Source organism: Paroedura picta, chromosome 2 (genome assembly GCF_049243985.1).
Source record: "Paroedura picta isolate Pp20150507F chromosome 2, Ppicta_v3.0, whole genome shotgun sequence".
Classification (NCBI taxonomy): domain Eukaryota; kingdom Metazoa; phylum Chordata; class Lepidosauria; order Squamata; family Gekkonidae; genus Paroedura; species Paroedura picta.
The window spans coordinates 159,204,531-159,230,578 of NC_135370.1; the positions used below are offsets into that span (position 1 = coordinate 159,204,531).

Below are 26,048 nucleotides of genomic sequence, written 5' to 3' on the forward strand. Positions count from 1 at the left end.
AAGCTGACATAGCTTCAACGACTCTGGATAACAACCCCTGTATCTAGAGACTCCAAAAAGACAACCTTCTCTTTCATTGGCTAAAGAGGAACTGAGTGTAGGGGGATGCTACTGCACAGAAGGACGTGGTCCCTGGGTGGGAACAAGCTTCTGGCTCTGGCACACGGCTCCCCCTAAAGGCTTCTAGCTGTAAAGATCTATTTGATCACAGGCTTGCTCATGCGCAGTTCTGCCTCAAAGCCCACTAACATATGATTAATACATACCAGCAGAATTCACTACACAAAACATTAATTAGCTACATTCAGCTACTGCAAATCAGTACAGAGGCCAGAGAAAGATTCCCCATCAAAAGAAACACCCATTAGATCTCTCTGTCTTGAAAACATAAATACACTAAACAAAATAAATTCTAAATCTGTGTGAACAAACCTGGGTCTTAACTTGGGGCCGAAAAGTAACCTGGTTAAGTCGGCATCTGGAAAATAGCTGTGTTAAGAGAGTGCCACAGCTCAGGTGCCACTATAGAAAAATGTTTAGTTACACGCACCTTTCCTGTGAAGATTTGGGCACAGAAAAGTGTCTTGAAGGGAGAACCAACTTGTAAGGCAGGTTGAAATAGACACCAGTGGCTTGTTAAATACTCCAATTCTAGGCCATTCATTGACCAAAGGGCTTTCCCACCAAAAACGTCCACCATGTCCAATTCAAGTTGTGAAATGTTTGAAGCTGCTCAGCAAACATGTCTGCACTTGGTTTAATTTCCTTAAAGACATTAGGATTACAATGAACTTCTAAATTCACTGCTTGAGGACCACAACCAGAAGTATTAGACTCGAGCCCAACAACACCTTGAAGACCAGGATTTTTGGTGTAAGCTCTTGAGAGTCAAGGCTCTTTTTCTCAGAACTGACTCGAATCTAGCTATTCTACTGCAGACCAACATTGCTACTCGCCGAAACATCCAGAAAAATGGCACCGACTCGAAAGCTGTTGAAGTGGAAATATAATAGGCATACTACAAAGGCCAGTCTTCTGTTAGAAATATAACAATTAGAAAGTACCAAGATTGGCACAGCCACAAAAAGACAGAGTTATTCTAACATAATAGACTTGACACAGGGAAGTAGGATTGAGCGTCCTACAGCAGGACAAGAACATGTGTCAGGCATCATAGAAAGAAGGTCAGATCATAAGCACAGGCCAGCTGGTGATGCTTTTGTTGTTTGCTGAGCCAGCTCCTAAGTGGCATTCCAGACACAAAGCTCTGGTGCACAGGACACTGGCTCTTTTATTTGGCTAACTACCATATATTTTGTGTATGTACTACGTGAATCCATGATCCACTGGCGTCATTTTAAATCAGTCCTAGCAGATGATGCTACATAAAACGTATCCATCACCAGTTTCACAAAAGAAAACTCCTTTTTTAAAAAAAGGAACAGTGTTTTTTTTATAGCATTAAGTGTTTTAAGAATGCAAGATAATCCTGGAAGGAGATTATTGCACTATACTCTCCAGATTGCTTTCCTGTGACTACATTCATCATGCCGACTAGTTCAAAACACTATTGAAGCAGGGGGACAAGTTAAGGCAATCATTGACTGAACAGTATCTGTTCCTTCTGCTAATCTATCTTGTTCTGCAGACTTTGTGCACAGGTTCCCACATGTCAGCAGGGAACAACAGAGAAAAGATGCCAGCTTTGATAGGCTTTTCATGACCATCATCTTCCGCAAGATCTTTTCTTTCATGTGCACATTTTTGCAAAGATCTTAACCACATGGTTGCTGTATAAATACATACATGACTATCTCCCTTTGATATTCCTCTGAGGAAGTTCTAATGCTGAAGCAACAAGATCCTAAAAGAAAAACAACCCCAAGTCCAGTCTATTAGATTAATGTGACACAGTACGGCTCACTTTGTTTGGATGATCAAGAAACACAGAAAGAGTGGGAAAGAAACCGTGAATGATGCTATACAAAGCTCTCCAGAACCTTTGCCCCCTCTGGCACCTTCTTTGGGCATGAGAGCCAATGTTTGGGAGAAGACAATGTATGCTGTTACACAGACATTCCCAAGGAAAGGAATTGACTCTGAGTTTTGATACATCTACCACACCTTTTGGGTATTCTCCAGTTTCCTGACTCTGGAGTAGAGGACATTTGAGGAGAAAGGGTGGAGAACCTATGCATAATTCCCTACTCCACAGATACAGGAGGCTGACCGATGATCCATTATAGTTTGACTACCCCTGCCATAAAGCAAAAGAAGGCTTTATTGAAGACATTCAAGAAAAGTACAAAAACAAGGCACATAGTTCAGTGGCAGTGAAATGCACATAAATAATAACATTGACTAGCTACACTTACACACTGATGTCCTCACAAAGCAAAGAGTCCCAGAGCATAACACAAATATCTTATTAGCAGTAAGGGGGGTATGAAGAAAAGGGTAAAAGAAGAAGGAACGTTAGTTTTTATATCCCGCTTTTCACTACCCAAAGAAGTTTCAAAGCAGCTGTCAATTGCCTTCCCTTCCTCTCTCCACAACAGACACCCTGCGAGGTACATGCGACTGAGAGAGCTCCAACAGATCTGTTCTGTGAGAACAGCTCCAACAGGACTATGACTAGTCTGAGGTCACCCAACTGGCTGCCTGTGGAGGACCAGGGAATCAAACCTGGCTCTCCAGATTAGGTAAAAGGTAAAGGTAAAGGTAAAGGTAAAGGTATCCCCTGTGCAAGCACCGAGTCATGTCTGACCCTTGGGGTGACGCCCTCTAGCGTTTTCATGGCAGACTCAATACGGGGTGGTTTGCCAGTGCCTTCCCCAGTCATGACCGTTTACCCCCCAGCAAGCTGGGCACTCATTTTACCGACCTTGGAAGGATGGAAGGCTGAGTCAACCTTGAGCCGGCTGCTGGGATTGAACTCCCAGCCTTATGGGCAAAGCTTTCAGATGGCTGCCTTACCACTCTGCGCCACAAGAGGCTCTACAAGAGGCTCTACAGATTAGAGGCCACCACTTTTCACCACTATACTAACATGGCTCTTTGGAATAATGATTCTTACCTCTAGTCATACTTATAGAGGAATGCTGGCCACAACCTCCTGGCCTCCTCAAACCATCACTTTCCAGGGCAAGAGTGAGTTTTCCCTTCTTTAACAGATGTGAGAAAATTAATAGGCTTAGGTGGATGGCCATGATGATCAATACCTGTATGTGTGTGTGTATATGTGTGTGTGTGTGTGTGTGTGTGTGTGTGTGTGTGCAGAGAATCAAAGAACAGTAGCTGAAATGGACTGAAAATTTCCTCTAAGATAGCTTCTCTCTTGACCAGCTAGTTCTACTGACAGCACATCACCATTATACTGTTAATTAGTTTTCTTATTCATATCATACTGGTAGCCATGTTAGCCTACTACAGCAAAAATGATACAGTGAGCCTGGTGGTACCTTGAATAAATATATATCCTGCCATAAGCTTTTGTGAGCTAGAATGTCAGATGCACAGGGAAAGATTTGAGTCCAGTAGTACCTTAGAGCAGGGGTAGTCAACCTGTGGTCCTCCAGATGTCCATGGACTACAATTCCCAGGAGCCCCTGTCAGCATTTGCTGGCAGGGGCTCCTGGGAATTGTAGTCCATGGACATCTGGAGGGCCACAGGTTGACTACCCCTGCCTTAGAGGCCAACAAGATCTGCAAAGTATACACTTTCAAGAGTGAAAGTTCCCTTTCTCAAATCTGACCCTACAGGGGTCCAATCTAGCTCTTCTACTGTAGACCAACATGGTTACCCCTCTGACATTAGATGCACAAATGCTTGTTCTCAGTTGACACAAAGAGATATAGAAAAATTGCTGGTATCACTTAGCGGTATTCCATCCGTAATAATTACCACTATGGTGAATTAGACTGAACACTGGCTGGGTTGGGTGCATTTTACATTCAGGAAATGTGTAAGAGCTAAGTATATGGCTGCATATAGCTTGCTGCTTGGGACAAAGATAGATTAAGGACTTCAGGCAGTTAGTATATCTTAGTTCATCAGTTCCATTAATAGCTGCCTTAACTGTAGCTTCTTAAGTAGTAAACTAGTAGCAGACTTACCTGCACAGCACAACCCAACACCAGCAACAGCAGCTTTTTAATTTCATCCATACTTTTACCTAAGAGACAAAAATGAGTCCAAATATAGAAGATTACAAAAGAGCAACAATTTTTGAACTAGAACGAAGAAGCAAAGAGCTTTTTAAGAGGTGGCATATATTCCAGAGGAGCTGGAAAAATAAATAAATAAAGGGTAGTCCAGCAGTGGGACTGGCTGCCTAGGGAGGTGGTGAGCCCCACCCCCTCTCCTGAATGGTGGTCTTCAAGCAATGGATGGACAACTGCTGGTCAGAGATGCTTTAGACTGACCCTACATTGAGCAGGGGGTGGACTTAGATGGCCAATATAGCCTCTTCCAATTCTATGATTTCTGTCCGTCCCACCCTTGGGTTCTGCACTTCACAGCACTTTTAGACCCAGCTACTGCCAATGCTAGAGGATGATTTGTGTAAAAACGATGCATGTTCAAGATTAAGCCACTTCCGAGTTTAAAGATAAACACACACACAAAACACAGCCAAGCATTCCAAAAATGCCAAAAGTCCCCCAGCTTAACATATGAAAGCACTCCCAAGTTTCCACTCCCAAGTTCTCTGGGTCTCTCAGTGAATTTTGAACTACTGCTTAATTCATGCACAAAAGTAGTCATCTAATTGTGAACAAGATAGCTAATCTGCTTAAGTGCTTTCCTGGATGAGGGCCAAAATATTGAGTCCCCTCCACATTTTCAAGTCCGCATTTCACAGAAATGGCTCCCTGGCCTTATTCTTGTCACCATCGTCCATTTTTTTGATCCCTTGAAAGACTGCCTAGAGTCTGTATTAAAACATTTCTAAGTTTGCCAACAACATGTCTGAAGATGAAACGAGAGATTCAGAAGCTCAAAGGACTTGCATCCGGGTACTCCTAACATGCGGAATCAGACAGGAAACAGGGGCTGATCTCTGCTTGTGTGGCAACAGATCTTCTAACTAGATCTCTGACCCAGTAATTTGAAGAAAATATAGGAAACTCTCTGCAGGTGATTTTACTCCGTTGCTTTGTAAAAAGCTCAAAGACCAACTATGCAAGGGGGGAGGGGGAGTTTACTTCATGAAGGTGGGATAGCGTTACAATGCTATCCCACAATCGTGGGAGTGGGAAAAACACCCTGTTCGGCTCCATGGCACCATGAAGCATCATGGAAGCAAACAGGGTGTTGGGTGTCCCTGTTCGGCCTGGCATGGCTGCCAATGATGCCCATGTTACAAAAGGAATGCTGAATTTTCAGCATTCCCTTAATGCGGGGCATCAGAAACCCTAAAGCGGGCCAGGGCCGGGTTGCTGGTGACCTGTGAGTGCCTGCCTGGCTTATCCCTCCCACGCATAACTGATCAAAGACTGACTCGGAGGACAGCATGGTGCTTTGTATCTAGAGACGGTCCCAGGCTCTGCCTTGATACCTCCAGTTAAAAGGCTGCATGCCGCAGATCCTGACAAAGATTTTCTTCTTCCCTAGACTCTCGGCTGCCAGCAGACAATCCTGACCCACATGGACCGCTGGCCTGACTCAGTGTGAGGCAGTGTGATATGCTTATCTGCAAACTTCTTCCTGCCTTCTAGGTGACAAGTGCAAACCAGTGGAAATAATCAACAGGCACTTGGAATTTTACCTGTTTCCCAATTTGTATTTAGTTTTTGCTGCTGTGCATTAAGTTTACAACGCCCCTGCAGCGTAAAAACCTCCTGCTTTGGCAGCCTCAAAACACACACAGACACAAAATTCCTGGTTTTATTTGCTACTATTTGAACCATTCCCCAGGAAAGCAAAGGCCTCATACAAGCTGCCTTATACCCTGGAACTACTGCAGCCTGGGTGGTGGACACATCCTTACCACAGTTCCTCCTAATATTTTAGAAAGCGCCCTGTGGGTAAAGCGCTGACTGGAACACTATCTGGTGTCTGGCCTGTGCTTCCGCCCCACACGGGCCAATCTGGATTGGGCCAGCCCCTGGAGCACCCGCCTCCAGAGACCGCCTGCAAGATGCACGCCCACCCTTCCCAACAGACCCTCCCTGGATCCCGCCGCTGCTGCTCCACTCCTCCGCCTCACCACCTGCCCCATGCACCCACCAGCGGCTGCGCCCGCCCGCCACCGCCAGCCTTTGCCCACACCCGATTAACCTGTCCCCTCCAGCTGGATGCTCCCTACCCGCCCGGCTCCATGGCAGGAGCCCCTCCTCACCGGCGGGGAAGCTGTGACACTGCCAGCCAAGCGCTGCTGCAGCCTCGTTGCCCCCATGACGCGACAGAATGCGAAACCCAGCGCTGCAGACACCAGGGATGCGGCTGCGTCTCTCCCCCGCCATGGAGCACCACTCTGAGCACCCCCCCCCAGCCACTACGCACTTGTCCCGCTGCCTTCCCCACAGACGCCAACATTATGTGGGGTAAGTCCACCACCCGCCTCCCACGCCCTCCCACTACACCCACGTGCCACCTCCAAAGCCCCCCCCACTACCTCGCTAGTGCCCGCTGCATTCCTGATTGCTGCAGGCTTATTAGCTAGTGTATATAATAATACAGATATACAAGTCACTAGCAGCAAGCATACCTGCTACAGCAACCACCTGGACAGACCTCCTTTTAAGTTAAATGGGAAAATGTTTCTCAAGACAAAACACTACCTCCATTCTGTCCAAGCGCAATGAACATTAACCAACCCTCAGAAAAAGTGTGAGGAGGGAATGAGCAAAACCCACATCTTTTCTGTCAGCAGATGCTTTAAGCAGAATTCCAAACTAGATGTGGCCTAAAGGCTAAAGGGGACTAATCTGAAGTGCCATTACCCCAATAGATGGTTACTGTTTTCTCAGGTATTTGTTCAGTATTCTGATAAGGTAAAGGTAAAGGTATCCCCTGTGCAAGCACCGGGTCATATCTGACTCTTGGGGTGACGCCCTCTAGCGTTTTCGTGGCATATTCAATATGGGGTGGTTTGCCAGTGCCTTCCCCAGTCATTACCGTTTACCCCCCAGCAAGCTGGGTACTCATTTTACCGACCTCAGAAGGATGGAAGGCTGTGTCAACCTTGAGCCAGCTGCTGGGATCGAACTCCCAGCCTCATGGGCAGAGCTTCAGACTGCATGTCTGCTGCCTTACCACTCTGTGCCACAAGAGGCTCTTCCTCAAATACATTCAAAATAAAATAATCATGCTAATTTGGGGGTCAAAATTATTTTGTGAAAACGTGTATCTATTTTTGCATTAGCATCAGTAATCAGTCTTCATATTAACATACCGATATACCGATATACTCTACTTAATTAAAATCACAAGGGTTTTATATATGCTTATAATGGTGCTTGATTCATTACCACTCAATAGCAAGTATACAGATTAAATGGATTATAACATCACCCGTTTAATCACAAATCAAATCTAGTTACTACCTTGTATGCTTGTCTAGAAGTTGCCTGTGTACTCTGAAAGACCCATCACATGGTCAATCACTTTAAGTATTGTGATCTTTTGCTCTCTGACACAAGCACTAATGCAATGGATCGTGCACATAGTTGTGATGTCCACTGTTGAGATGCTTGTTCCACAGTTTGTGATGGTGACACCATTCTGGTAATTAAATGGCAATTGCTCATATTAAGAGCCAGATCCATCAGACAGGATCCTCTGGAGACAGACCCCCATCCGCAGAGGAAAATCAGCAGAACAAGCAGATGTTAGGCACGTTACCCAAAGAGCTGCATTTATTCCCTCAGGTGGGGAGAACAGATACATTTGCTACAAGGTCACATTGGCTGTCTCACACCAAAACATATCAATTTTAAGGGAAAGTTTTGTTCTTTTCTACTGAGAATTGAATGGGATGCGTGCCTGATTTTGGGTAAAAATGGAAAATTGCAGATAAACAGAACCTCCCCAAAAATATTTTCTGGGATCCTTAAAAATTTCATGCAGCATTCCTCCATCCCTAGAGGAAACAATGGACATTCATTAGAATTAGAATGATTGATCAGTATTCATACTTAGAAGCTTCCGATTAGGCAAACCGAGTTTAGGTTAGATAGTGCATGAATGTTTTGCAAAGCAGCATTTTATGCGCTTGCATTATCTGTGGGGGTCCTTTTTTTTCTTCTTGGTGACTCAAGCAAACCGCCTCCCTCCCATTCTCCACCCACCTCATGCATCTGATGAACCTCATTTGCCTGCAGACCTTAAAGCACCACAAAGTTTTGGGTGTTTTAAGGTTTGAACTAACTAGGCTCGGAGGGGATGGCCAATCTGTATAAGTTAACACAATGGCATTTCCCTTCTTTCCTGAGAATTCCAAGGCAGCCTCTGTCAGACTAGGTCACTGAGCCATTAAACCCGGGGATTTGCAGAGAAGCCATCTGCTCCCTACAGAGCCTTTATGCCTTGAGCGAATAAAGCCCGGACTTTGGAAGCCTCTCTACAGTACTGGGCCACAGACCCCCCCCAGACTCACCCAGGAAAGGGATGGCGAGTAGCAGATGGTGGGATTGCCGAGGGAGGGGGAGAAAGAGATTAGAGCACCCCCTTCCCCAAAGAAACAAAACGAGGTGGGAAAAAGCCAAGCATGGCGGGAAACAGGAATTTAATTCATCCATATGGCTACAGTTGCTTCGCAAGACAATTGCTGGTGCCTATGAATACATTTCTTGATGTTTCTGTTTGTTTGCAATACTCTGGCACCATTCCCGATTTACTCACAGCCACAACCAGCCGTCCAAATGCCTCCTCTTTCTCTCACCACCACATATTCCTTATCTGTTGTCTAACACTGTGATAGTATTGGTTCTATTATTCTGTGTGCTACTTCCCAAAACATCTAAGCAGTCCCCAAGACCTTGTGTGCTATCAGGAATGTGTGAACAGTTGGAATACTCATAAACATTCCACAGCACCTCAGTTGCTGAGCTAATTTCTTCCAAGGTTTCATTTCTATCCTTCCCCTTCCTCTGAGGAGCTCAAGGCGGTAAACGTGGTTCTCTCTTCCCTATCACTACAACCACCCTGTGGTGGAGGGTAGGTGGAGAAAGGGTGCCAGGCTCCCGGTCACCAAACTGGATTGATGTCAGAGCGTGGAATTCAACATACTGAAATCTTACAACCAGCAGTCTTACAACCAGCAGAAGTAGAGGCTCCAAAGTCTACTATCTGTATCCAGTCTGGAAACCACCACCAACCCCATTATTTTTTAACCTGGGGGGAATTGGCATGACTGTTTTTTTTTTTTTTTTAAATCTCCATGTTCCATGTTTTTAATCTGCTATCTAACTCACCATTATCCAAGCACGGTAATAGCCCCTAGGAAATTAGTCCAAACTGATTTGGAATTCACAGAAATATCATACGTGGTGGAGAGGCTGTAAACTGTATACAATCAGGAAAAGTGGGGTCCAAAACTGGATCCTTTTGCAACAGTGTTGGCAGTAAACATACACCCACTGTCTAAATGTCCTAAATGAGTGGCAATCTATTTGCACCACCCTGACTTTTCAATCCAAAGGAGGAAGACCACACTATACTATATTTTGTCACCCCACAGAGTTATGAAACAAAACGAGGAAGGAAACAGGCCATGAAAAGTAAATACACAAGTGGAAGTTTAAATGTTTGACATTCATAATGTGGAAAAAAAACATTTTTTTTTAGTGATTGTGGAAAGAATGCTTCTTGATTTCCTCATCTGTGTCAAGGGCTTTTTATTTTCATGGCTGTTTTCAAGAGCAGGAAACTGATTTTGCTTCTAGAAGGGGTCTCTAGATAAGACGTAGCCAAACTGTGGCTCTCCAAACGTCCATGGACTAGAATTTGGCCACCCCTGCTCTAGATGATCAGCAGCATGCACACCATGTCCAAAGAGGTTTCCCCTCTTATATCCTAAGCTGAAAGCGTAACTTGTGACCCTTCAAGAAGAACACAGCTCCCTTGTCATGGATGCTGCCCTACAAGAGAGTGGAGAAAACCTTAGTCACACCTGCTTAAGCAGAATAATACAAACTTGGGGAGATGCATAGATTCAAGTGGGTAGCCATGTTGGTCTGAAACAGCACTATTGGACTCTATTTTTGTTGGGGAGACGGAGATATTATCAAGGAGATACACAGTTCAGTGAGTCACAGTTCTACGGATCTGTCCTAATATTTCTACTACACCCAAATGAAATTACAACTCTGGTTATTTACTGATAATTCTGTGGTGGTAGCTACACGCTGTATAGTTTAAGGCAAGGGTAGTCAAACTGTGGCCCTCCAGATGTCCATGGACTACAATTCCCAGGAGCCCTTGCCAGCATTCGCTGGCGAATGCTGGCAAGGGCTCCTGGGAATTGTAGTCCATGGACATCTGGAGGGCCACAGTTTGACTACCCCTGGTTTAAGGCTACAGCTCAGAGAAGTTTAAATCTGCATGCCTTTGCCTCGTCTCTCCCCCTGAACAACATGACCTTAAAGGGGGTAAAGGCCAGTACGTCTGACAACAGGGTGCCATTTCCACTGTGTTAATGTACAACAGCGTTTGCAAGGGTCCCAGAGTTAATGAGATGTGTCTGAACAGATTGATGCTTGGGGAACAGAGAGCAACCTTGTGTGTAAATGTGCACATGTGGTGTAGTGGTCAGAGTGTCAGACAAGGACCTGGAAGAGCCAGATTCAAATCTCCACCCTGCCTCAGTTTATTACTGAGGGATTTTTGGCCAGTCATACACGATGGTCTAACCTTAACTCACAGGGTTGTTATGAGGATAAAACTGAGAAGAGGAGAATGATCGCAGCTGCTTTGGGTCCCTATTTAGGAGAAAGGCAAAGTAAATAAATAAATGCACAGAAAGGACTAAGTAAGCAAATACTATTTCTGCTGAAACAAAGATCAATCCAGCAGCTGACCACAGAACTAAGTTTGAAAACTTAAGGGGGGGGGGAGCCAATACATCAGTGGTTCTCAAACTGGAGGTCTGGACCCCTTTGGGGGTTGAATGACCCTTTCACAGGAGTCGCGGCAGGGCAAGCAGCTTGGCTAGAACGTTTGTCTTTCTGGAGTAGCAGAAAAGAGCAAGATCAGCATGGTGGGACAAGAGGCAGAACTGAACGGAGAAACTCTGGGGGAAAAAACAAATGTATAAATGTTTCAAATAATAAATGTAAATAAAATAAAAATGGTTAGTGAAGGAGATGGTGTAAAACAGTGGTCCTCAACCCGCGGGCCGTGGCTCCTTCTTCCCTCCCCCCCCCGAAGCGAGAAGCTCGCCAGGCCACGAGCAAATTGGCTGCCAAAGCGGCCAATTAGCTTGCGGCCCGGCAAGCTTCTTGCTTCGGGAGGGGACGGAAGAGAAGCTTGCCGAGCCGCAAGCTAACCGGCCGCTTTAGCGGCCGATTTGCTCGCGGCCCGGAGGGGCCAGGAGGGGAAGCCGCGGCCGCCGGCATGGCGGCAGTGCAAACGCGCATGTGCGGACTGCCGCGCACGCGCGTTTGCGCTGGGGCTGCCGCGCGTGCGCGGGCCCCCGGGCCACCCTCTCCCCCCACTACGCCGCAGCGGTCCGCAGCAAGCGGAAGCTTGCGGACCGCTGGTGTAGAATACTGGCAATGGAGGCCAAGTCAAAGTTCCTATGGATCCTCTTTTAGTTTTACTCCAAATCTTAACCCAAGGATGTTCCTATACATTTCCCTATTTCCTTGCCCCATGACAAGTCAAGGCAAATTTTTTTCATATATGCAATGTCCACACCAGACTCTTTTATCCTGCCACAAAAATCTACGCTGGAAGAATGAATGAGCTGTACTCTTTAAAGACAGGACAACTGTGTCTTAATTACATTGAAAAGTTGATCTGGAATAGCAATAAAGATGCCACGAGCTTCTGGCAAGAAAAATGTGCGACCCCTACGAGCAAATGGTACAAGCCAGGAAGGGGTTGGAGTCTTTCTCTTTCTTCAAAGAGAGACTGCAGAAGAGACAATGGAGTAGGAGGAGACTGCCTAGCTTGGGAGAAACTTGATATGAGGCCCTTAACACCTCAATTAAGTTGAGTGCTAATCAGTGGTAGTGACTAGGAGGGAAGGGAGGCATGCAGTCAGGATTTTGAATGTTTAGCACTTATTCCTTGAAGGGCAAAGCTGACTGCTGAGCAGATGGGTAAAAAAGTTCTTCGGGAACAGTCCTCTGGGAGACGAGAGGCCATCCTGTCCCACTGAAGATTTTTCTTGAACTTCTAGCAAAAAGGGAAAGAGATGGACTTGCAGGCTGGGAAGGAGGAAAGTCTATCTATTGGACTTTAAATGAAACATTGTTCATTATACTGCAATGTTCTGTGTTTGGTTTGTGCAAAGCCGTTGCTTAAGAAAAGTAAAAATTGTTTGTTTCTTTAAAGTTCCATTCCAAGCCTGCCCCACAGAACCCACAAGCCAGAGGTTTCAAATTCAGTAACTCATGATGTGACAGAAGAAGAAGAACGCTGGGTTTTTGCACCCTGCTTTTCACTACCCGATGGAGTCTCAAAGCAGCTTAGTTGCTTATCCTTCCTCTCCCCACAACAGATACCCTGTGAGGTAGGGACTGAGAGAGCCCTGAGAGAACTATTGCAAGAACAGCCCTAAGCAAACTGTGACTGACCCAAGATCATCCATCTGGCTGCATGTGGAGGAGTGGGGAATCCAAGCTGGTTCTCCAGATCAGAGCCCGCCACTCTTAACCACCACACCAAGCTGGCTCTCTTGAGTACAGTAAAGTCACAGCCAACATATGGTGACCACTGATGGGGGTTCCACGGCAAGACATGTTCAGAGGTAGCTTGCCATTGCCTGCCTCTATGTAGCAAACCTCAAGTTCATGTGTGGTCTCCCATGCAAGTACTAACCAAGACTGGCCTTGCTTAGCTTCCAAGACCTGAACAGCTTGGGCTACCTAGGTCAGGACAGGCACCCCTTTGATAATGCCAGCTGTTAGCCCCTCCTTGGTGCTAAGCATCTATTGGCGTTGGGTTATGTCTCGCCACCTCCTCTATTGGATGTTATTATGGGGCAGGATGGATAGTTGTTTTATACTGCCATGTTCCTTACTCATATTTTGTAATTTTTATGTCCTGCTTTTTGATATTTTTAATGGGGTTTTATTGGGGTTTTTATGGATGGACTGTTTGTTACCTGCCACAAGCCAGCTTTGGGAGTGGCGGGAAATAAAAATCTAAATAATAATAATAATAATAATAATAATAATTATTATTATTATTATTATAATAACCCTTGTCACCAGATCCCCATCATCCTGTTTGCCATTCCTCTGGAAGTTAAGAGTTCAGAATGCTGCACCTCCCCATCCTTTTTATCAGCAAGGGTAAATTGTGTGGTTTTTTTAAGCATAAAAGCCAGAGGATCCAGTTTTGTTCACTGCAGGTTGGTCATCAGATTTCCTGATGGATAAAATAACCAAGTCCTGTCACTACGCATAAACCTCCGTTTGGAGGCCCTGGTATTTGTTCTGTTCCTGGCTGGCTATTTATCCCTCTTTCATTAGCACATTAAACATTGCCAATTTTTAACACTGTTTGTCCACAGTAAAAATGAATGCAATTGTCCACAATTTTGCAAGAAGAGAGGAGGGGAAAGGAATACTAGTAATTTGCACAAAATATGCAAGCCATCTACAAAATTAAAAAACTTTCAGACTTTTTAGAGACATAAATGCTAGGAGAGATGGATTTCATTGCCTTGGCTCTAGCCCAACAATGATCTCGGAGCTCAGGAATTAACTCAATGAATATCAAACAATGGGCCTGCAACCTTAATAAATACACAGACCCAGCTCTGAATTGCATGCTGTCTTAGTAAAAGATCAGAGCATGGTGACTAATTTATCACCTCCCTCTTCTTGATTCTCCTCACTCCAGTCTTCTTTCTATACAGACGTTCAGCTTCCTTGTTTGTTCCCTTCCCCTCCATTCCCAACTTGTGGCAGGTGCTCTTTAACATTCTCTCAAGCTAACAGCAGAATGAATTCTGGGGTACCAGAGCTTTTTTCACATGAAAGCACATACAATCCATGTACTCTTGCTATTTCTTTAGAAGAAGAGTTGGTTCTTATATGCTGCTTTTCTGTACTCAAAGGAGTCTCAAAGTGGCTTCTTCCCTTTCCTCTCCCTACAACAGACATCCTGTGAGGTAGGTGAGTCTGAGAGAGCCCTGATATTACTGCTCGGTGAGAACAGCTCTATCAGTGCTCTGATGAGCCCAAAGTCACCCAGCTGGCTGCATGTGGAGGAGGAGCAGGGAATCAAATCCAGGTTGCCAGATTAGAAGCTGTCACTCCTAACCATTACACCAAGCTGGCTCTAGACATGTGCTGACAATTCTCATGTTACATTTGAGGTATAACTGGAACCGTACACTGGCCCAGTCACTGTTTCTGGTTTTGTTAACTTTGTTCGTAAAGTTTTGTTTTGTTAACTTTGTTTGTAAAGTTAACACACATTTGGTCTTTCTTACAAACAGGTGTATGCACAAGCATACACACTGTGCATGCATTCGAAATAACATGTGAACTGGGCTTAAGGGAGAAGCGACAAGCCAAAAAAAAAAAAACTGCTTCCTCATCAGGACATTCTACTAAATTCTTGCAGCTCAACATAGCCTGAAGTCATGCATTCCAGATATGCAAGTCTTGGATTTAATGACGGAACAACACTAGGCACATGTTTTAGCATCTTCTTCTGTCAGTTTGGTGTAGTGGTTAGGAGTGTGGACTTCTAATCTGGCATGCCAGGTTTGGTTCTGCACTCCCCCACATGCAACCAGCTGGGTGACCTTGGGCTCCCCACAGCACTGATAAAACTGTTCTGACCAGGCAGTGATATCAGGGCTCTCTCAGCCTCACCCACCCCACAGGGTGTCTGTTGTGGGGAGAGGAATGGGAAGGCGACTGTAAGTCTCTTTGAGACTCCTTTGGGTAGGGAAAAGCGGCATATAAGAACCAACTCTTCCTTCTTCCTCTTCTTCCTCTTCCTCTTCTTCTTCTTCTTCTTCTGTATTAATCAACTCTTAAATTTGTCAGGTTGTGCATGGAAGTATAAATCTCCAAAGATGTGGCATATAAATTTTCCAGATAAATAATGTAAGGTAAAGGTCATACTTCCTTGGAAAATTGGAGACAGAACTTAAAAAGAAGCGACATTCTAGAAGTTAGGGGAAGAAAAGTTTGGGTAATGTTTCCTTAACTAAATTGTCCTTCTAAAAGGAACAACAGCTCATTTCTATTGCAAAATATGTGCTACATCTGAAGAAAACTTGGGAAGTTCAAAAGTAAGGAAAGGGATAAAAGAAATAAGTTGAAGGTTTAAAAGTTCAGTTGGCTCTTGGCCAGAATCCAATTAAAAAGAAACGCCAAAGGGAAGCTCTGAGGGGCACAATCCTCAAAGCAACTGTCAGACAGAAAAGAAATCTGACTAATTTAGGACCAGGTGCGCAAGTCCTACAGCACGAATGCCTGGAAAGAACAGGAAATACAGATGGCAGAAGGCGCTAGGGGAGAGGAGTACAAAAGCCTGGTAAAACAGGATAATACAGGTCCCATCAGCTTAACATCTCAACTCCCCTTCGCCACGTAAAACACCCTACTGAATCCCTGCTGGAAAACCCTCACCTAGGAACTGGGAAAAGCAATGCCCCTCCAAATCTACTCAATCCCAGACCATATTCTGGCTGGTTTGAACAAATGCTCTCGGGCTGACTAGTAGCACTAAAACGACCACTTTCCAGCTCAAATTAAATCTCCATTTACAAGTTAAATACTGACATACTCACAACCATCTATTTGTCAGATCATTTGGATTTTTCATGACAGCTCCAAACTTATTATTACTATTATTATTGCCCAGGCGTTGAACCAAAATTTTGCTGATAACCATTTTCTCTCTCTCTCTCTCTCTCTCTCTCTCTGAGTGCCTCATTTTTCATCTTGGTTTCTAGATAATAATACTGATTGTCTGCTTTCTCTGTCCTCTGCTGCACCTTCATTTTGATGCTTGTATCATTTTATTTTTACGCTGCACAACCCTTGTCCATCATCTTTGGGACTTCTTTAAGGACTGGAGATGTCCCGGAGGACTGGAAGAGAGCAAATGTTATTCCGATCTTCAAAAAAGGGAGGAAGGATGACCCGGGAAACTACAGACCAGTGAGTCTGACCTCTGTTGTGGGGAAGATAATGGAGCAGATATTAAAGGGAGTGGTCTGCAAACATCTGGAGGACAATTTGGTGATCCAAGGAAGTCAGCATGGATTTGTCTCCAACAGGTCCTGTCAGACCAACCTGGTTTCCTTTTTTGACCAAGTAACAGGTTTGCTGGATCGTGGAAATTCGGTTGATTTCGTTTACTTGGATTTTAGTAAAGCTTTTGATAAGGTTCCCCATGATGTTCCAATGGATAAATTGAAGGACTGCAATCTGGATTTTCAGATAGTTAGGTGGATAGGGAATTGGTTAGAGAACCGCACTCAAAGAGTTGTTGTCAATGGTGTTTCATCAGACTGGAGGGAGGTGAGTAGCGGGGTACCTCAGGGCTCGGTGCTTGGTCCGGTACTTTTTAACATATTTATTAATGATCTAGATGAGGGGGTGGAGGGACCACTCATCAAGTTTGCAGGTGACACCAAATTGGGAGGACTGGGAGATACTCCAGAAGATAGAGACAGAGTTCAACGAGATCTGAACACAATGGAAAAATGGGCAAATGAGAACAAGATGCAATTTAATAAAGATGTGTAAAGTTCTGCATCTGGGTCAGAAAAATTAAAAGCATACCTACTGGATGGGGGATACGCTTCTAGGTAACACTGTGTGTGAACGAGACCTTGGGGTACTTGTGGATTGTAAACTAAACATGAGCAGGCAGTGTGATGCAGTGGGAAAAAAGGCAAATGCCATTTTGGGCTGTATCAACAGGGGCATCACATCAATATCACAAGATGTCATAGTCCCATTGTATACGGCACTGGTCAGACCACACCTGGAGTACTGTGTGCAGTTCTGGAGGCCTCACTTCAAGAAGGACATAGATAAAATTGAAAGGGTACAGAGGAGAGCGACGAGGATGATCTGGGGCCAAGGGACCAAGCCCTATGAAGATAGGTTGAGGGACTTGGGAATATTCAGCCTGGAGAAAAGGAGGTTGATAGGGGACATGATAGCCCTCTATAAGTATTTGAAAGGTTGTCATTTGGAGGAGGGTAGGATGCTGTTCCCATTGGCTGCAGAGGAAAGGACACGCAGTAATGGGTTTAAACTACAAGTACAACAATATAGGCTAGATATCAGGAAAAAAATTTTCACAGCCAGAGTAGTTCAGCAGTGGAATAGGCTGCCTTAGGAGGTGGTGAGCTCCCCCTCACTGGCAGTCTTCAAGCAAAGGTTGGATACACACTTTTCTTGGATGCTTTAGGATGCTTAGGGCTGATCCTGCGTTGAGCAGGGGGTTGGACTAGATGGCCTGTATGGCCCCTTCCAACTCTATGATTCTATGATTCTAGTGCTTCCCTGTTTTGCTTTACTTTCAACCAATAGCGTTGTCATGGCCTTCGATTTTATAGTGCAAGTTTTATTGCTTTATCTTGCTGCACTGTGTGAGGTTTTAATGTACCGAACTGTTAGCTACCACAAGAGTGCCTCAGCTGTGAACACAGAACTTGAACGCTTAACGTAAATAATTATAGCAGCGGTGCAACACCTCTATGTGCTATGGAAATGCTTCTGAGCAGCCCTGCAGTGCACACCCATGGAGATGCTCTCTCTGTGCAGGCCTGCTCTCTGTTCACAGGAGCCCACACCCCACAGGGGGCACCAGCCAGATGTCAGCACTTGCTGCTTAACATTGTAAAACCAAGTTCCTGTTTTCAAAGCACAGTCGGGAGGAAAAGTGCTCCTCCCTTTCTGCATATTTTTGGTAGGTCAGATTCACCATTTCAGAAATAAATAGGTGGTCCAAAAACCTGTCATGGGACATGCCTTCAGCCGGCAAAGTAGCCAAGAATTCCAGCTTTTCTGGACATGGTTCAGCACTCTGTGCTGCAGAGGGAAGAGGTGCGCAAGCTGGAATCACAACTCTCCGCAGCCTCTTTCACCTTTCAGGTGCCTGCAGTGACACAAGGCTGATCTGCTGGAATTCAACCCCTCTCCCCCTACATCCAACCATATGGCTCTGCACCAAAGGTCTCTGGAGCAGTATTTCAGGGGAAGCAGTACAGATCTATGCTCTGCAAGTGTCTCTCCTTTCTCTGTGCCCTTCCTTCATGGCTTGATTAACCAGCAGAGTTGCCAGATGACATCTATCTTCTGCTCCTGCTTCTTTTCCCCAGCTCCAACTCATTTCCATTAGGAGCTGCCAGTGCCGTTTCGTATGAGAAACCTTTTATTTTAAACTTGCAAAGGGCGGGGAGAGAAACATCATAGGGTAACTCACCAGACAGAGGATCTTTGCCAATTGTCAAAACGTTCGGCAAACTCATAATGATCAGCTGCTGGAGCACCTCCTAAAAAAAAAAAAAAAGGAGAGAAACAGTCTATGATCATCTTTGAAAATGCTCTGTTCCACTGGCCGGCCCATGGGCAGCTTGCTTAGGTGAACAAGCCACCTTCTTGGTGAAGAAAAACCCATACGTAGGAAGAATTTCTTCCACATATCCAGGGCTTTATCATCTTTGCACTTTCTTTTCTGGTCCCCAGAGGGACATCCGTCTCCCAAATTCTGTAGCTTATATATGACTTTTAAATATTTTGTCCTTTCCCGACTAGGGCTACCTGCATATCTATGGAGTTGGATGGCAAGGTGCTGGGAGATGAGTCACACCTACTCCACTTTCCTCCTGGTGTATCTATTAGTTCGCAAGAGGTATTTGGCAGCCTCTGAGCCTGTGCACCATGCAGACCCAACTATTGTCAACCTTGCTGTAAATGCTGGGAATGGAAGGCATTTCACTGCACACAGACTGCACACGGTGGCTGTTCAAGTGAACATGACAAATGGACTCGAGTGAGCCCATTTCCATAAATTACACCTTGCATCTAGATAGGATGATTGCCTGGGATCAGAGGTCAGTAACCTTTTTGCAATTAGAGAGCCAAACTGTGCAGAAAATCAGAGCAAGAGATCAATGCAGAGCCAGTATAAGAAAGCCCATCTAAATAACTGAAAATATTTTACAAGATTACTAATTATTGACTTACTAATTAAGAACATACAAGTTTTCTTTGGCCTGAACATTGGTGGCTGCAACATCTTTATTAGGAAGTACAAAACAGTAGGTGATAAATATATACAAGGAACACCCTGTGTGACCGCTCTAGTGCACTGCATAAATCTGCATGTGGGGCAGGATCCAGACTAAATCTTCCATCAGCAGAATGGAATTTTCCAACCCCTGAGATAGCGGACCCTCAGGAACAACAGGATGGTATCTGCAGGGGGAAGGGTAAAATCAGTGGAAGGTGCCACGTTAGTCTGGGTCCAACATCCGGGTCACACGTGGATTAACGGCAACAGTGCTCCTCAATCATTTCCATTCCTGTAAAGCATTTCTAAGAAATCCTTTAGTTCCATAAACTGAGCCATGTTTGATTAAGTATTGAACATCTGAACCTTTCATGGGGGGGGGGGAACATGGCTGCAGTTGATAGGAGGAAGTAACATAGGAGCCCTGCCAATTTTGCCAAGTATCTTGGTGTCAAAGTTCTCAGCTGCCCCACTCATGAATGATCATGCGATGTTTTAAAAGCATATTACTCAGTCTGATAAATACTACCCTTTAAAAGGGACCCTATAAGTATTTGAGGACAGGAAGGCCTGGAGGATCATTGTCCATGGGGTTGTGATGGGTCGGCTATGACTTCGCAACTAACAACAACAACAACAAAGTATTTGAGGTATTAACTGTTCCTACTGCAATAGATACACCAAGGAGTAAGTAAGGGTGTAGCTTATTCCAACTGATGAATTCAAACCTGAGAGGGAGGAAACAAAATGAGCCAGCAGAGAGTCCATCCCCACCTTTAAATGGGGCTTGTCAAGGTCAGTTAGGGTCAGGGGGTTAAGGAAGCAGTATTTGTTCAGCAGACTGGTTTGAAGTCAGCCTTGAATAAGTGCAGGGAAAATGCATTAAATGGCCAGAGGGCAGGTTATTGAGCAAGCTAAGAAAACAAAACAACTTGCAGGAAAAGAGGCAGCAGATTCAGTTTCAGAAACATCCATGGATTTCCGTATCATAAGTAACCCTCACACTGGTGTAAAATGAATCCTTTGGTCCTCGTAGGCAAGAGTTCCTGGCGCTAATTAATTTTTTACAGCAAATGTCAGTAGCAAATAGTACTAAAGATTTTAGGCGGGAAGTAGTAAATGGGGAAAGCATAGCTAGATAATGGCAAACCATAAGGTCAGTCAAATGCAGCTCCACCATCTAAGCCAAGTTCCAGCACATTGTATTTGACACTGACCAGGAAAATGCCATATTTCTTCCAAGTAATGCTTGTATGTCAGGACATTTCCCAGTTGCTTGGATCTCTTATCCCTCACTTAGAGGTAAAGGTATCCCCTGTGCAAGCACCGGGTCATGTCTGACCCTTGGGGTGACGCCCTCCAGCGTTTTCATGGCAGGCTCAATACGGGGTGGTTTGCCAGTGCCTTCCCCAGTCATTACCGTTTTACCCCCCAGCAAGCTGGGTACTCGTTTCACCGACCTCTGAAGGATGGAAGGCTGAGTCAACCTTGAGCCGGCTGCTGGGATTGAACTCCCAGCCTCATGGGCAGAGCTTCAGACTGCATGTCTGCTGCCTTACCACTCTGCGCCACAAGAGGCTCTTCCACTCACTTAGGCATTCATATGTTTTTCACTGAGAATATGGACTACAAATACAATAAGAGCAGCCCAAGTAAATAAGATACTGGATAATTTATTGAGGTTGTCCTTGAGGTTTCTTACTGCCACCAGAAACATCATAAGCCCCCAACTTTCATTCAGTGGCTAAACGGGGGACAGTTCAACTATGAGAAAAAGAAGTTAGCTAGCAAGTTGGCTTTGGGTCACTTGATCAATTGACGCCTCCGCTGTTTGTAGGTGCAGAAGTGTGGGACCGCAAAGGGACTCACAGTCGACCCATTTTAGAGAAACTCTTCCACAGATACAGGGCAGAGATGCCAAGTATACTAGAGGCTGTGAAGAAGCAGAGAGCACACTAAAAGAGTATAGTTGCATGACAAATCCTGTGCATCACGTAAAGTGCCCCTACACCTCCTGCTGCCTTGGGATGGTTTTGCCTTTGGGGCCTGACAGGATCACACCACAGACTGTAACCCAGCCAGGCCCACAGGTCTCCCCCATTCAGGAGCACTGCTTCCTGTATCAAGGCTAACCCTCACTATTCTTCTTTTCTCCCCTGCAGCAAAATTAGTTTCCAGCTTTTAGACTCACAACAGTAATGACTGGTTGTCCTTGGCATTGTGGCAGGACAGTCCTGCTCTGACCTGCAGGCTCTCTTCCACTCTGCCCTCTTGGTTTTCTTAACACCTGGAGAGGCTTTTCGTTCTCTCCAGTAACCTGCTACAGAAAGTTTTGAAACTAGAGCACAGGCTCCAGTCAATTCACAGCTGCCACCACCTGCCTTGCTGTGCCAAGATGTTAGGCCCCAGTAATGATGGGGAATGTTCTACCCCCGAACCCCAAAACAGACAATGGACCAAACCTTTTTTTTTTTGATGTAGGGGGGGGATCCTGACTGCCCCATTTTTAGTAGAACACTGCCAACAGTGGCTCTTCAATGCTGTCCTTTTTATCAGCTGTGCATTAATAAACGACGCCCCAAAGTACAGCCACTTCCAATTCTCTTAGTAGAAAAGAACTTGGATAGAATACAACCCCTGAAACACTGACATTATGTTTGTCACTGCATTTCCAAATGTTATATTTTCATTCAGGAAGGTGAATTAGTTTCTGCAACATACAGAAGATAACATTCAAAAGTTTTCCGTCTGTGTTGGTGCAAGCAGTATTTCTATGGAGTATATATTTAAAAAAAAAACACCACAATGGCCCATACTGTGCTGAGTCACCCTCAGTGTAGGAACACATGTTTTCCAGATGTCAGCTAAGCAGAGACAACTGTGTTTAATTTCCAGCAGGTGCAACACATTAGATTTTACAAGAAGCACACATACTAATCATTGCTTTATTAGATTGACACTTTCCTTTTAAAAATAACCTTTTACACACACACACCCCATGGGTCAGCTGCTTCTCATTAATCTCTTGCCTCTTACTTGTTAGCAGCATTATATCCATCTCCTAAATGGATGCTTCTTTCTGGAGAGAAATGAAAAGGCAAAAATGCATCCCTTAGCCCTGTCCCCGTCCTCAGTCTACCTCCCCCCCAACTGCTCAGGTGTGGGTGGGCATGTCCCCCCAGCCTGCCTTGGAATTGTGCCTAATAAAGGCCTGCCTGGAGGCAAGGCCACCCCAGGCTCTGCCAAAGCCCCTCCCATTAGGAATGGTGCTTAGCTCATTCCTGGTTTCTGAGCCAATCGGTTCTCTCAGTGTTTTCTTCCCTCATCAGCCCTGCCTGACCTGAGGTTTGGATGTAGCCTCCTGCCAGTTGGTGCTGCTCCTAGGAATTCATTACACCCTGCACTTGCCTGTCTCCAGGCCGCTCCTGTTGCTTCTGCCCTGGCCTAGTCCATTTTCATTGGCCTTTGAAGGCTGTGTCACCCTGACCAGCTGTCCCTGGATCAGCAGGCAATGCTTTCTCCCTACACTCCCACCCAGCTGCTCCTGACAGGTGAGTCTGCCTGGCCTCACCCTGCCTACATTCTCTAGCTGCTTCCACTGCTTTGCTGCTATTGCAGTCTCCAAGGGCCAAGTGGGTGCAGAGATATTTTTTCTAGCCCTGCCAACACTGCTGCAGCCACTTGGCCCTGGCATTAACAGTGGGTGTGATGGAAGGGCTCTTCCAGCCCGGACATGGCCACAGCCTCCTGGCCAGCTCCCAGAAATGCCCACCCTGAACACTCCAGTACTTGTATCATATTCAATATAACATTCATAAGGAGCGAAAACCCATTGCCCAGAATAGATTTTGTTAGCTGTACACTTACCCTGTTAGATAAGTTGGCACCAATGTTTTTTGGCCATCCACCTGCAGTCAACTTATGGAGACCTCATAGGGTTTTCAGGCAAGATACATCATTTTATTTTTTCATATATATACTGCCCTCCCCAAAGGCCCAGGGCAGTTCACATAAAACAGAACAGAAACAATACGGATAACTTAATAGATGGTTTTCCATTGCCCCTTTGTGAGGAGGACATGATAGCCCTCTTTAAGTATTTGAAAGGTTGTCACTTGGAGGAGGGCAGGATGCTGTTTCCGTTGGCTGCAGAGGAAAGGACGCACAGTAATGGGTTTAAACTACAACGATATAGGCTAGATATCAGGAAAAGGTTTTTCACAGTCAGAGTAGTTCAGCAGTGGAATAGGCTGCCTAAGGAGGTGGTGAGCTCCCCCTCACTGGCATTCTCCAAGCAAAGGTTGTATACACACTTTTCTTGGATGCTTTAGGATGCTTTGGGCTGATCCTGCGTTGAGCAGGGGGTTGGACTAGATGGCCTGTATGGCCCCTTCCAACTCTATGATTCTGTGATTCTGTGAAGCAATGCTGATATTTCTTTGGTGGTCTCCCACCCCAAAACTACCCAGGGCTGAATCTGCTTAGCTTCCAAGATCCAACGAGATTGGGTTAGCTCGAGCTACCTAGGTCAGGGCTGATGCTAAACTACTGGACAGTGTGACTGGGTACAAATTTCTCTCTCTCTGAGAAATGGCTGACTTGCCCTTACTTAGACTGTGACACCCATACAAATACAAAGGAGTATTAAGAGTGGACAATAAACCTGCTTTTCAAGGAAATTGCACAGTCTAAAATTTGAAAGGGGAGGAGTGATCCTTCCAAGATTTTCTGTAAAAAATTGAAATGAACCAAAGAGAGAAAAAATGAATTAACAGGCATAACAAAGTGTTGTATAAGTGCCCGCAAAAAAAAAAATCCCTTGCTCGTACATCAGGATTTTAATTTAGAAAGAACTAAATGGATGCCAATAACGAATGGCTATAATAAAAAGCCCTGTGCCCAGAGCAATATTCTGGCAACAGGGTCCCCCATCACAGGGGGAGAGCGTACGTATGGACATACATGCACAGGCAATGACCTCATATGCACTCATGCCCTGTTGTTCCTTCTCCATGCAACCAGTGAACCTGCTGGGGTCGTGTGTACGGGGGCTGATGTGCACCTCATAAAGCTTACCACTGAACCCATAGAGAACTTCCATTGTCCAATAGTAATGGCATAGGTATTACCCTATAGGTACCTGACAGGCCCAGGTATCAGAGTCACAAAGACGACACACCACAATAATATTTGAATAGGGAAGGAGGAGAAGATAAAATAGACAACCTATTATGTGGTGCAGGAAAGCATGATTTCATCTCATAAGAGAAAGCACATTTTGAAGCAAAAGGACACCAGTTTTCACTGTCATTACTCCAGGGAAACACTGCCTGCTCATATTGTGACTTTAAAGGCCATTGTGGCTCAGTAGCTCTCATCCCCCCTCCCAATCTTGAAATCATGGACGGAATTCTGATGTTGTGGACAGTGGAATACAAACAGCTGAGAGTCACACAGTAGCTGCAATTCTAAAAAATGAAAAGAAAAAACATAGCTTTCTTCTCATGACTAGCCAGCTCAAGGTATTGCCTGGGAGCAATTGCTGTCACTAGCAAAGGGTGGAAAAATCAAGCAATGGGATTATCACTGCATGACTAGCTTGTTAACAGGCAACCTGAATCCACTCAAAAGATTAGCTCATTGGGGTATTACAAATAATAACAACATGGCAGTTGCCAAAAAAAAAAAACCTACATCTTGGGCACAATGCATAACTTAAAAGCTTGGTCACAATAGGCCAAAACAAATTACATCAAAATACAAAATAATCAAAAAGAGGAATGTAAATGCTGAAGAAAATAGCGGCTCAAGCACAGACGAGTTGGAACAGAACAATTTCTCAACTTTTTTTTTTTAAGAGAAGAAAATCAGTGAACTAATTACCAACAGAACATGAATTCCATATATATAGAAGACTTGGTTCTTATATGCTGCGTTTCTCTACCTGAAGGAGTCTCAAAGCGGCTTCCAATCGCCTTCCCTTCCCTCTCCCCACAACAGACACCCTGTGAGGTAAGAGGCTGAGAGAGCCCTGATATCACTGCTCAGTCAGAACAGATTTATCAATGCTGTGGCAAAACCAAGGTCACCCAGCTGGCTGCATGTGGGGGAGTGCAGAATCAAACCCGTCTTGCCAGATTAGAAACTGCCTAACCACTACACCAAGCTGGCTTGGTGTAAGCAGAAATTGGTGAAAATGCAATTGTCAGGGTTGCCAGCTGGCTCGAAAAAGAGTGAACCTCACTCAGTAGCTTATGGAAGAACATCACAAGTTATTTGTACCTGCACATAATTCAGAGTACTGGATTTGACCAATAAAACTCTAAGGAGGGTCTGTAGAATTGCCTGCTCCCATGTGTATCTTCCCAGTGACCAAGGAATTCAGAGGGCTTCCGGAAATAGGGCTTTTTTTCATCACCTAATATGTTCCCCTCTGTGAATCTCCGGGCTACCTGGCACATGTTTTAATAAGGTGTAGGCATCAGGGGGGAAAAAACACAGCTTCATTTGGCCAGATTTTAAACAGTATTTGATAGATTATATTACTGCTCCCCCCCCCTTACTGTCTTCATGCAGAAATTTACACATACATCACTGTAAACTACTTTGATAAGACAAAAGGTAAAGAATATACTCTGGCACAAACAAACAGACCTTA

The 26,048-nt window shown here is 45.0% G+C and overlaps 1 protein-coding gene across 3 annotated transcripts in view; it reads right to left on the reverse strand.

Annotated features, from left to right (window-relative positions):
- CCDC88C (coiled-coil and HOOK domain protein 88C) overlaps positions 1-26,048 on the reverse strand; it is a 132,435-nt gene that overhangs the window by 60,025 nt on the left and 46,362 nt on the right. For all 3 annotated transcript variants that reach the window (XR_013228565.1, XM_077323495.1, XM_077323496.1), the window contains exons 4-5: positions 18,581-18,650; positions 4,117-4,175 (exon numbers count right to left, since the gene is read on the reverse strand). Coding sequence is in view for 2 of the 3 variants with exons in the window: in XM_077323495.1 (XP_077179610.1) it covers positions 4,117-4,175; positions 18,581-18,650 (129 nt within the window). In the remaining variant the exon portion in view is untranslated. The remainder of the gene's footprint in view (positions 1-4,116; positions 4,176-18,580; positions 18,651-26,048) is intronic.